We start from the raw sequence: 14,051 nt of genomic DNA on the forward strand, positions 1-14,051 counted from the left end.
TATCCATTCAGTACTCCGTTATGGATAAACACTACTCTCAGTAGAAAATTATCCATATCTTGTATAATAACAGCTTATACAGCAGCTTGTAGTTGCAGCTTGCAGTAACAGCTTACACAGCAGCTTGCAATAGCAGTTTACACAGCAATTTGCAGTAGCAGCTTATACAACAACTTTCTTTCTTCTATAAATAGAAGAGATTTCGATTGATTATGTACATTAGTTTGAATTGTCAAATAATATAACAGTTTCTCTCTATACTTATCTTTACTTTATGGTGTTTATTTTATAACACAGTTATTATTTTCGCGAAATTGAATGAAAAACTTCCACAGTGGCTTTGGTTGTATTGACTTAAGTCAAAGTATTCGAGAAGTATTAAGGCGGTTCATCATTATCTATTCCCGCTCTCTATACTAACGTACTAACCGCCTAATTACTTAACTATAAAAAAGAAGACAAGGGAACCAAACCTTACAAATTTAAGCAGATAAACTCAAGCCAAAATCACAAAGATGGGTATAGGAGAAAAAGATCGTCCCAATAAGAAGATTAAATTCTCAATTAGGCCTGCAATAATTGAACCAGAAGATGAAGAAGAAGAAGAAGAAGAAAATGGAGATAATGATTCCGATTCTGAACTCCTAATTCATGACAGTGAGAATAAAGGAGTAGAATTAATGAGAGATTTTACAAAGTTAGAGCTCAAACCTGATCACGGAAATCGTCCGCTGTGGGTTTGCTCTGACGGTCGTGTTTTTCTGGAAACATACTCTCCGCTTTACAAGCAAGCTTCTGATTTCCTTATCGCCATTGCTGAACCTGTTTCCCGCCCTCAATTAATTCATGAATTTAACCTCACACCTCACTCTCTATACGCTGCCGTTTCGGTCGGTCTTCATACTCATACAATTATCTCTGTTTTCAACAAATTATCAAAAACGAAACTTCCTGAAGAAGTCGTTGATTTTATTCAAGCTTCCACGTCTAATTACGGTAAAGTAAAATTAGTACTCAAGCAAAATCGTTACCTCATCGAATCCCCGTGCATAGAAGTGTGGGAAAAGCTGCTTAAGGATGATGTTATATCTCGAGCTAGAATTACAAGTAGTGATTTAGGGTTATTGCCAGAGTTGATGAGTGAAGAAAAAGAGGCGCGATTTTCATTTGAAATTGATCCTGCACAAGTTGAAAGTGTAAAGCAACGTTGCTTACCAAATGCGTTAAATTATCCAATGTTAGAAGAGTATGATTTCGAGAACGACACTGTAAATCCTGATTTGGATATGGAGTTGAAAGTTAACGCGCAGCCGCGGCCTTATCAAGAGAAGAGTCTTAGTAAGATGTTTGGGAATGGTAGAGCTAGATCTGGTATTATTGTGCTACCGTGTGGCGCGGGCAAGTCATTGGTTGGTGTTTCTGCAGCCACTAGAATTAAGAAGAGTTGTCTCTGTTTAGCTACAAATGCAGTATCTGTTGATCAATGGGCTTATCAATTCCGGTTATGGTCAACGATTCGAGATGAACAGATATGCCGTTTTACTTGTGACAGTAAAGAACAATTTCGCGGGGATATTGCTGCTGGTGTAGTTGTTACAACTTATAACATGATTGCTTTTGGAGGTAAACGTTCTGAAGAATCTGAGAAACTTATTGAAGAAATAAGAAATAGAGAATGGGGATTGCTTCTCTTAGATGAGGTCCATGTTGTTCCTGCTCAAATGTTCAGGAAAGTCATCAGCCTCACAAAATCTCACTGCAAACTTGGACTTACAGCAACGTTAGTTAGGGAAGACGAACGGATTACTGATTTGAACTTCCTTATTGGTCCCAAGTTGTACGAGGCGAATTGGTCTGATTTAGCAAAAGGAGGATTTATTGCTAATGTGCAGTGTGCTGAGGTTTGGTGTCCGATGACTAAGGAGTTTTTTGCTGAGTATTTGAAACAGGAAAATCAAAGAAAGAGACAGGCATTATACGTAATGAATCCGAATAAATTCAGGGCTTGTGAGTTTCTCATCAGGTTCCACGAGCAACAGCGCGCTGATAAGATTATTGTGTTTTCTGATAACCTGTTTGCACTAATGGAGTATGCAATGAAACTTCGGAAGCCTATGATCTACGGTGGTACCAGCCACGCGGAGAGGATGAAAATACTGGAGGCGTTTAGAACTAGTCCAGAAGTGAACACCATTTTTCTTTCAAAAGTGGGGGATAATTCCATAGACATTCCGGAGGCAAATGTGATCATTCAAATTTCGTCACATGCTGGTTCAAGGCGCCAAGAGGCACAACGACTAGGTCGTATACTCAGGGCAAAAGGGCGCCCTCTAGGGAGATCAGCGATAGAGGAACACGATGCCTTCTTTTACTCGCTCGTATCAACTGATACACAAGAAATGTACTACTCAACAAAGAGGCAGCAATTCTTGATTGATCAAGGTTATAGCTTTAAGGTGATAACAAGTTTGCCTCCACCGGATTCAGGACCTGAGTTGAGTTATTACCATGTTGAGGAGCAGCTTGGGCTTCTTGGGAAGGTACTAAGTGCCGGCGAAGATATGGTTGGCTTGGAGGAAATAGAAGAAGAAGATACAGATGGCAAAGCGCTTCGTAGAGCAAATCGCAGTGTGGGATCAATGAGCACTTATTCAGGAGCCAGAGGAATGATTTATATGGAATACAATGGAGGCCAGAAGAAACATGGAGGATTTGTCCAGACAAAGAGCAAGCCCAAGGATTTGTCCAAGAGACACTTTTTATTCAAAAAACGCTATGTTTGAATAGGGATTGTATTGGTAAAAATGCGTTATGTAAGGTTTGTAGATGGTGTAAAGTAGTAGTTAGATGTGGCATGAATCGCTCGTCTTTGAGCCTTTGTGAATACTTTTAGTTTCATTTAGTAGGAATGAGCATCATCTATAGTTTTTGCCACTTAACTTTTTTTGTTCTCTTTTTTATCTTGGGTGGAAAGATTTCTCTTAGGACTGGAAATTGGATTCCGAACAGCAACAATAACTATGCTTCAATACTAAGAAAGTCGGGATCGACTATATAAATCCTTACTGCCATGTACTAATATGACCAAAGCATAATTCTACTGATATTGTCTATATAGATATTTTTCGGTCATTGTACCCTATGGATTCCAAGACATTGTAGGTTTTCGAGACAATTCCTGTCGATGTAATTTTAGGTCTATATCATCTTCTTTTAACACCTTCAATCACTCCTATAAACCAGTGCGTCTAGAAGTTGATGTAAGGCATGATCAAGTAATCTGGAAATCCAAACAACACCAGCAAACTTCATTACATTCTTTTGCTTGCGTTTGGGATATAATTGTTGTTGAATGGCAGAAATCCCACATCGGTGAAGTACCAATTTTGGTTGGTACTTCACCCTATAAAGGAGGCCTAATGTTTAGGATTTAAACACACCTCTCATTTGCCTTCTTATCTTCTTAAGGCATTTGTATCTTCTCTCTTTAGTATTATTTCACTTTTATTTTTGGAGTGGAATAAAATATTGGTTGTGTCCGAGAAGTAGGCAAAATTAGCCGAACCTCGTAAATTCTGGTGTTCCTTTTATTGTTGCTTTATTGTCTTATTTATTATTTGGTGGCTGCCATAATTTTTGGTATAGTAGTTGTGACTCATTCACACTATATACATTTGGCTTCCGTAACAATTAGTATCAGAGCCAAGGTACTGTCTAAGTATGCTCTGTGGTTGCAGCATAGTCTGATCTTCCACATCAGAAAAGATTTATCTTGGTAATTGTGTCAAAGTTTTATCTTAGTATGCTCTGTGGTTGCAGCTTAGTCTGATCTTCCACACCAGAAATGAAATAATCTTGATTTGTCTTGTCAGCTATTAAATAATATTCGTGTCAAAATGGGAGACAATAAACAAGAAGAATCTACATCAAGTGTCAATAATACGTCATCGTTGGCATCTTCGCTTAGGACAAGAATTGTGTCAAATGCAAAATTTGCGGTAGAAATTTTTGACGGATCAGGACATTTTGGGATGTGGCAAGGCGAGGTTCTAGATGTCCTTTTTCAACAAGGGCTAGATCTTGCCATTGAAGAAAAAAGACCAGATGTTATTGGAGAAGAAGATTGGAGAATTATCAACTGTGTTGCTTGCGGTACCATTCGATCCTACCTTGCTAGAGAGCAGAAATATCCATACACAAAGGAAACTTCTGCAAGTAAATTATGGAAAGCACTGGAGGATAAATTTTTGAAGAAAAATAGTCAAAATAAATTGTACATGAAGAAGAGACTGTTTCACTTCACCTATGTTCCTGGTACCACGATGAATGAACATATCACCAGTTTCAATAAGTTGGTCACAGATTTGCAAAATATGGATACAACTTATGATGATGGTGACTTGGCCTTGATGTTGTTGGCGTCACTTCCTGATGAGTACGAGCACCTTGAAACTACTCTACTCCATGGAAATGACGAAGTTTCTCTCAGAGAAGTTTGTTCGGCTTTGTACAGCTATGAACAAAGAAAGCGAGAAAAACAGAAGGGCGGAGAAGGAGAAGCACTATTTGTGAGGGGTCGTCCTCAAAATCAAACGAGGACAAAGAAGGGAAGATCCAAGTCAAGATCCAGACCCAGCAAAGATGAATGTGCCTTTTGTCGAGAAAAAGGGCACTGGAAGAAAGACTGTCCGAAGTTGAAGAATAAGGCCAAACATAACAATGGAAAGGCCATTATGGATTCAAATGTAGCTGATTGTGATGATTCAGACTTCTCATTAGTTACAACAGAGTCATCAACATCATCAGACATATGGTTGATGGACTCGGCTTGTAGCTATCATATGTGTCCCAACAGGGACTGGTTCGTGGAATTTCAAGAAGGAGAATATGGAGTCATCCACACAGCGGATAACAGCCCTCTTACCTCATATGGCATTGGTTCAATACGATTAAGGAACCATGATGGAATGATCAGAACATTAACAGATGTTCGATATGTACCGGATTTGAAGAAGAATCTCATCTCTGTGGGAGCCCTAGAATCAAAAGGGTTCAAAATCATTGCAGAAAATGGAGTGATGAGAGTATGCTCTGGTGCACTAGTGGTAATGAAGGCTAATCGGAAGAATAATAATATGTACCGCTATCGTGGCAGTACAGTTATTGGGACAGCGACAGTAACATCCAGTGACGACAAAGAGGCAGAAGCAACCAAGCTATGGCACATGCGCTTGGGACATGCTGGAGGAAAATCCTTGAAAACTCTATCAGATCAAGGATTGTTAAAAGGAGTAAAGGCTTGCAACTTGGAGTTTTGTGAGCATTGTGTCAAAGGGAAACAGACAAGGGTTAAATTTGGTACAGCGATCCATAATACTAAAGGCATTTTGGATTATGTACACTCTGATGTTTGGGGTCCTTCCAAAACACCTTCATTGGGTGGGAAACACTATTTTGTAACCTTTGTTGATGATTTTTCCCGAAGAGTGTGGGTGTATACAATGAAAAACAAAGATGAAGTGCTGGGAATTTTTCTCAAATGGAAGACGATGGTGGAGAATCAAACAGGCAGGAGGATCAAGTGTATTCGCACAGACAATGGAGGTGAATACAAAAATGATCATTTCAATAAGGTCTGTGAAAATGATGGCATCGTCCGACACTTCACTGTTAGACATACACCACAACAGAATGGAGTGGCAGAACGTATGAACCGGACCTTGCTGGAGAAGGTACGGTGTATGTTGTCCAATGCTGGCTTGGGCAAAGAATTTTGGGCTGAGGCAATTACATATGCATGTCACCTCATTAATCGTCTACCATCTGCTGCTATTGATGGCAAGACACCATTTGAAAAATGGTATGGAAAGCCTGCTGTAGATTATGACTCTTTGCACGTGTTTGGCTCAACTGCATATTATCATGTGACAGAGTCAAAATTGGATCCAAGGGCAAAGAAGGCTATTTTTATGGGAATTACTTCTGGAGTCAAAGGATATCGCTTATGGTGTCCTATGACAAAGAAAGTAATATTCAGCAGGGATGTTACCTTTGATGAATCTGCTATGGTAAATAAGGTAACAGAAGATACCAAACAAAATGAAGATGCTTCTAAGCAGGTGGAGTTTGAGGGAAAATTTATTTTTCCTACACAAGAAGCAGAGGAGGAAACAAATGAAGATTATCCTCTGGAAGGAGAGCCAGTAGAGGAGATTCCAACTCAGGAACCTCAACAACAACTTGAATCAATAGCAACCAGCAGGCCAAAAAGGACAATAACGAAACTTGTTTGTCTCATAGAGACGGTTGCTTGTGCAACCTCAATTGTAGCTGATGATGTTCCTACCACTTATAAAGACGCAGTCCAAAGTTCAGAAGAAGATAAGTGGAGGATTTCCATGAATGATGAAATACAGGCCCTTCATCAGAATCATACATGGAGATTGGTCAATCTCCCGAAGGGAAAGAAAGCAATTGGGTGCAAATGGGTATTTCCAAAGAAGGAAGGATTTCCTAATCAAGTAGATGTTCGCTACAAAGCAAGATTGGTGGCCAAAGGATATGATCAAAAGGAGGGAATTGATTACAATGAAGTGTTTTCTCTAGTTGTAAAACATTCCTCCATTAGAATTATGTTGGCTTTGGTAGCACAGTTGGATTTGGAACTAGTTCAGATGGATGTAAAAACTACGTTTTACATGGAATCTTGGAGGAGGAAATCTACATGACTCAGCCAGAAGGATTCAAAGTTGTTGGAAAAGAAAATATGGTGTGCAAACTTGAAAAATCATTGTACGAATTGAAACAATCTTCTAGATAATGGTACAAGCGATTTGACGAGTTTATGTTGCGGCAAGGGTACAAAAGAAGCAAATATGATCATTGTGTATATTTGCGCAAGCTTAAAGATGGTTCTTTTGTATATCTTCTCCTATATGTTGATGATATGTTGATAGCTTCCAAGAATTTGGAAGAAATTGATAAGTTGAAAATTCAACTGAAGAAGGAGTTCGAGATGAAGGATTTGGGTGAGGCAAAAAAAATTCTTGGCATGGAGATAATAAGAGATAGACGTTCAAAGAAACTCTATTTATCTCATAAATAATATTTGAATAGAGTACTACAATGTTTTGGCATAGATGTAAAGACTAAGCCAGTTAGTACTCCATTTGCTCTCCATTTTAAGCTAAGTAATACTATGTCGCCAAAGGATGAAGTTGAATGAGAGTATATGTCAAATGTACCATACACAAATGTTGTTGGTAGCTTGATATATGCAATGGTCTGTACAAGACCTGACATTTCACAAGTTGTTAGAGTTATTAGCAGATATATGCATAATCCAGGAAAGGAGCATTGGCAAGCTGTGAAGTGGATTCTACGGTATATTCATAATACTGTAGATGTTGGGTTAGTTTTTGAGCAGGAAGGCAATCAGTCTGTAGTTGGATATTGTGACTCAGATTTTGCGGGTGATCTGGACAAACGAAGATCAACTACTGGTTATGTGTTTACTTTTGCAAAAGCACCAGTTAGTTGGAAGTCTACTTTGCAGTCAACAGTTGCTTTGTCTACAACAGAGGCAGAGTACATGGCTATTACAGAGGCTGTGAAGGAGGCAATTTGGCTTCAAGGATTGCTAAAGGAGCTTGGTGTTGAACAAAAAGGTATCACAATTTTTTGTGATAGTCAAAGTGCTATTCAATTAGCGAAGAACCAAGTTTATCATGCAAGGACGAAGCACATTGATGTTCGGTATCATTTCGTACGAGAAATCATAGAAGAAGGTGGAGTCACGGTGAAGAAAATTCATACTACAGAGAATCCTGCTGATATGCTGACAAAAGTGGTAACTGCGGTCAAGTTTCAACATTGTTTGGATTTGATCAACATTGTTGAACACTGAAGATTGAAGATGAAGACACAACTAAAATTTTGTTATTGAGAGAAAATTGAAGATGTGAAATTTTGCCAAGGTGGAAATTTGTTGAATGGTAGAAATCCCACATCGGTGAAGTACCAATTTTGGTTGGTACTTCACCCTATAAAAGGAGGCCTAATGTTTAGGATTTAAACACACCTCTCATTTGCCTTCTTATCTTCTTAAGGCATTTGTATCTTCTCTCTTTAGTATTATTTCATTTGTATTTTTGGAGTGGAATAAAATATTGGTTGTGTCCGAGAAGTAGGCAAAATTAGTCGAACCTCGTAAATTTTGGTATTCCTTTTATTATTGCTTTATTATCTTATTTATTATTTGGTGGCTGCCATAATTTTTGGTATAGTAGTTGTGACTCATTCTCACTATATACATTTGGCTTCCATAACAATTGCAATATCACGTACAGCTACAGCAAGAGTGCCACAGGCAGACTCTTTGAGCTGCAATTCTCGTATGTCGACCTTTGCATAAGCCTCTTCTCAAGCTCCAGCTCTTTCTGTCTTACCTTCTGTTGGTATAGGTATTACTATTGGTAATGTAAAGTCAAGAGATTTCTTTGTGCTCTTTATATTGAATTGCTCTCTACAGACTTGTAAAATATCTAGTAAATGGGAGTGGCCTCGCACACATAAAAAGTTGGATCTAAAGGCAAAATGAGCTGAGTTGCTTCCCTTGCGAGCGAGATATATTTGAGACCTAATACAAATCCACTTTTTCTAAAAATTGGTGGATTCATCGGATATAATTTTGTGAGCAATACTTACCATGCCTAACTTTGTTTTTCTGTCGTTTTGGGGTCACATGAATACTGTGCACATAAATATTCTTCTCGTCTTCTCTTACTGATAGAATATAAGGGTTCACCAAACTCTATAGAGAACCAAATTCTCTATCAGTTCCACTAGAACACACGCACACAACAATAAGTAAATGACAAGAGGAATTTTACGTGAAAAACTCCCAGCTTAACGGATTAAAAACCATGGCCGACCCTTGTAGGATTTCAACTTCACTTACGGAGCAACTTTTAGATTACAACTTATGCAACCTAGGAATTAACCTCTTAATTCCTCACTAACTTGAAATACCCTATTACAAGTCACTTTGTAATAACTCTATTACAAAGACTTTACAACTCGACTAACTCTAGCCAAGACTCAAACACACAAGTTTAAGATTTACAAAGGGTTTCCTACACAATGTTTCTTAGTAAGCTACGTAGGAGTTACAAGTGTATACGGTAGAAATCGGGTCTACCTAATTTCGTGGGCTTGAGGGTCATTTCAAGAGCGAGATCGAAATAGACCAGAAGCGAGCCCGATGGAAGGCTTCGAAGATCGAAGTGCTCGATAAACACCGAGGCCAAGTATGACCGACCTCGATATAATACTGTTATGGTCCTATAACACAAAAAGCAAGATTCCCGCAGTGACCCTAGGATCATGGCGTAAAATCCGGAACGGATTTGTACTAGGCGATTAAATAACTGTATAATAAGATTTCCTACTACAATTAGAATTATACCTAATTGAGAATTTCTCTACTATATAAAGTGGACCATAATCATTTGTAAAGACCATCAATTATTGAGAAGAGAATATACGTTTTCACTTTCTTGCCTACTGCTCATCTGAATCGTCTTATTACTATTTTGTTGTTCTTGTTCATTTACCTCGAGGTCGCTCTTGCTCGAGGTCGAGGTCTACTTACACGATTGGTTTGACTTGCCTTACTCTTAAATTTACATATTAGAGTCCTTGTTTATCAATTAGTGTTGGATTAAATCACATATCTTTAAAATCACAAAACAAGTTTAATTGTTACTTATATTTTAGGGTAAACAGTTTGGCGCCTACCTTGGGGCTAAAGATAATAGTGATTATTTTAGTACTAATTCTGATACCACACGTTATTTTCACACTTGTTTTTGTCAAGAATTTTTGTTCTTAGGTTAAAACATGTCAAACTCATAAAATGCACCCGTCCATGGCGATGAGGGTCTTGGATTTCACGGGGAAAACAACAATATAGTTGCTCCGGGAGCCGGTGTACCACCGATTAACCCTGGTGAAGTGTCGATTGTAGAACTAGTAAACGTTAGTTCACACTAGGAGTGGCAAATGGGCGGGTCGGTTGGGCGGGTCGGTTTAGATATGGTTCGGGTCGAAAATGGGTAATGAAAAAATGGATAAATTATCCGACCTGGCCCATATTTAATATGGATAAAAACGGGTTAACCGACATATAATATGAGCAACCATATTATCTATGACTTCTTATATATGATCACTTTTGGGAGAATTCTTAGCCTCCCTAACTTGAGGAACCCCCAATTTGAGGCTTTACAAATGTAAAAGTTAGACTCATTGGTTATCCATTGGTTATCCGTTTTCTAAATGGATGTCGCGCTCCATTTTTCCTTCGCGAAATCGGGTTTATGACATTTTGGTTGGGACAACTCTTTTCTTTTGGAAAGGGGGTTTGCATTTTTGAAGAGTCGCCATCTAACGATTTAAGGTGCGTTAGGACACCTCTGAGGTTCATTTATAACTATGTTTGGTAACCAGAGACAGGGTAAGGGCTTGAAATTATCCTAAGGGAAAAGTGTTAGGCACCCCTCAGGATCCACTAGTGTGGTTTCCGGCCAAACAGTTTTTGAAAATTTGTACAAGTAGCAAATAAACAAGTATGGCTCAAATAGTAGGAGATTTAAGTTTAAATACACTTAGTGAAAAACAATTAGTGAAAAACAAGTGCTTGAAAAACAATTAGTGAAAAAGCAAGAGTTTAAAAAGAATTACAATATAAACATATTCATGAATGTAAAGGGGGTGTCCTAGGTTTGTTTATAATATGGATCACATCAATGCAATACCCGGTATAACACTCCTCAAAGAGGGGCTAAACGTGGTATTAACACACCGGTCATCATGTCCATATCTACCCTTTCCCGCCTCGTGAAGGTAATTAAAGCGAAGGTTGGTCTCGACACCTATTGCATATTGTTACTCGTCCCTTTCTATCAGTCCCGGAGGAATTTAGGACTCATATCCTATAAAGGGGAGTTCTAGGAAGACCCTCAAGTTTAAAAGTAAAATACTAAGGCGGCATACAATAAACAAGTAGGACTTCAATAAAGGGGAGCATGGAAGACAAATGAAAGGCTCAGATATACCTCCACACATAGTACACATAAACAACATGACTCATACGAAATTAAAGTCTAAATTCAGATCCTAACAAGGTATCTAAGTGATAACAGTAAAACCAGATTTATTACATGACTCAGAAAAGAAGTCCAAATCAGGCTTGCCTACTGATTTTTAACACGTTGACAGTTAAACACTAATGACAAAGATGGTTCTGGTTTTATTTTAAAGTTGATTGCCTAACGCTTGCCTAGGCGTAAAATAACATGTAGCAGTTATTCAGTTTTGTTAATAATTCCAGGTTGTTATACCTAATAGCATGTAGTTCTAAATGTTGCAAACATCCAGAGACTAATTACCAGTTTGTTTAGAACGAGAGGACCGTTTATACTTCTGTGTTTAGACTAGGTGTGGTTGAATAAGTGCGATCCTATAACATGATGTCTAATGCAACATGATGCATAATAACTCAAACAGGATTTCTAAATGCATATCAAGTTATGCACAGTTTCAAAATAGGCAGGAGTGACAATTTTTTTTTTATGTTTACCTAAAGCAGGATTTCTAAGTGCGGAGCATGGTTGCAATATGGTGAGTGCATGAATAACAAATTTTGTTAACATGTTTACCCTAAGGTAGGATTTCTAAATGAAATTTCAAAACATGTTTACGTGGGCAGAATCACATAATAGCAGCTTATTTTATTGTGATTATCTACCCTATGGACATGATTTCTAAGTGTGGATGAGATGCTGAAAACAGTACAGATAAATCCTAAATAGCATGATATCTAATGCATGACATGCTTGGCATGTTGTACCTAAACATGACTGCTATTGTGTATAGAGAAAGTAAACCTAGGAATATTATTTCTACCCTGGATTATACTACAACATGCATATTACCCACCCTTTTTCACTATCCAACCCCAGAGTTGTTTACAAATTATTATAGACTAATACTGAGATGAATTACATAAGAAAAGTAAAAAATTACACTATAGAGAGCCTGAAACAGGCCTAGACTTTCAACACCTGATTAGGACTTCCTCCCTGAGTTATGATCACCTCAAGTGCCAAGATTGTTCCATAGTCTTTCTCATATCTGGGTGTGTCAGAGTTTCCTAAGGACCTCAAGAGATCCCGGGCAGTGCTCACACCCAGATTTCATAGCCAAGACAGAGTAAGTGTAGTGTAGAAAGGCCAGCTTTTATGTGTCTAAGTTTAGAGGGAGCTCAAGAGTCCCAAGGCAAGGCTCACACAAAAGGGGCAGAACCTAGTGGTCTAAGAGTATATGTGAGAGTGCTTGACATAGATTTAAAAGAGTTGAGTTGGAAACAGTTTTGACAATGATTAGTTTAAAATAAGATTTGGAAAGCAATAGAAGAGTTTGCCTTGGTGAAAAACTAGTTTGAAGAAGAAAAGAAACAGAACAATCAGCAACTCAAAACCAAATCAACATACATAGTTCAAACACAGACAGGGAAAGGAGGAATTGGGGACAAGTAGTTCATATGTGAAAGCATATTTGCACACAGGTTAACATCATAGCAGTACTACAGAACTTAAATAGTCACAGCAATAGCCTATCACAAAGGTTCATGCCAGGAGCTTAACATTATTAGATTAAGGGGTGCTAAACAGAGTTACTTATTAGGTTTAGGGGGAAGGGTTCAGAATCACATAGTGACTAGGTGCCATGCTTATGATGTATTGGGGGTTAGGAGGTAGGGCAAAAAAGCAGTAGAAAAAAATATAAGAAAGCACTAGACATGCTGAATTACAGGGAAGGGGGTAATCATATGGCAAAATAGGCATGCTAATTGCAAGGGAGACAGCAAAACCACAAGTAGAAGCATAAGAGAAACAAAAGGAAGTGCAATACAAATAGAGACATATTGTTTTGGGTGATGTAAGTTAAACTGAAAACATACCAGTAAAAATGAGAGAATAAGTGCAGAATGAGGAGTGAAAAACAGTATAATGAAAGAAAGTAGAGCAATAGTGTGTAGAGTAGTAGAGCGGTAGAACAATATAATCACTCAGTTTTGGCTTGCAGCCGACTGAGTATCAAGTCAACATCAAGAGAAACAAGAGAGTATGTATGTATGTAAGAGAGAGTTCAGAACAGTGTAATTGTTCGTGTCTTATGCTAAAGAGAGGGTAGAGCATTTATAGTCTGAGAACAGGCAAGAAAATAAGGTAATAAGTACTGACTTAGCACAATTATAGAAATAATACAAATCAGAATCAATTAAAGACCCAGACTTACTTCAATTAGGGAGTCATAGTTCAAACGGGTACAAGTTGTATCAAGTAGGAGTAGTAAAAGCATGTAGCATGTAATAAGGACTAAGTACAGAATATTTTCAAGTAAGAAAAATACACGTTAAATAATTAACAGCATATTTGTGCACATAAATAAGGTAGAGTACAATTTTAATTCTGAAAGTTAGTTCAAAGAATCACGAATGAGATTGAAAATCACAGGGAATCAGCACTAACTAAGGAAAATATCACAAAAGTAAGGAAGCAATTCGAAAAATCAGTACAGGATTACAAGGAAAATACACAAAATCACAGATTCAGGGAAGATATCGCAGGTCTAAGGAGATTACACAAAATCAATATAAATTATGTGAACAATTAATAAAACAAATAGTCGGACCTATTAAATGATAAATAAAATGTGTTGAACAAAAATCAGAGAAACCCTAAGAACAAATTAGAGCAGGAAGCACAAGAGCATATAGAACATACATGAAACCTAGAATGTTCATGAGAGACATGCAAATACATTGCAAACAGACTCAAACTTCAAATCGAACCCAGGAGTATTAGGGTTTCTTAACAAAAATGAATCGAGCAAAAGGAAAGACTCAAGTGATGTTTGAGCATGCTAAAAATCACAAAGTAATTGCTAAAAATCAGAAAGAAATCATTTTTGCAAAAGTATTTTGA

General features: G+C 37.8%; 1 protein-coding gene across 1 annotated transcript; it reads left to right on the forward strand.

The window, feature by feature from the left end:
• Window positions 1–469: 469 nt before the first annotated feature.
• Window positions 470–2,915, forward strand: LOC104228488 (general transcription and DNA repair factor IIH helicase/translocase subunit XPB1-like). The gene has a single exon (XM_009780954.2). It carries the CDS (start codon window positions 516–518, stop codon window positions 2,781–2,783), a length of 2,268 nt encoding a protein of 755 aa, XP_009779256.1. The 5' UTR covers window positions 470–515; the 3' UTR covers window positions 2,784–2,915.
• The last annotated feature ends 11,136 nt before the right edge of the window (window positions 2,916–14,051 follow it).

The sequence above is a fragment of the Nicotiana sylvestris genome, chromosome 12 (assembly GCF_000393655.2).
Source record: "Nicotiana sylvestris chromosome 12, ASM39365v2, whole genome shotgun sequence".
NCBI classification, from domain to species: Eukaryota; Viridiplantae; Streptophyta; class Magnoliopsida; order Solanales; family Solanaceae; genus Nicotiana; species Nicotiana sylvestris.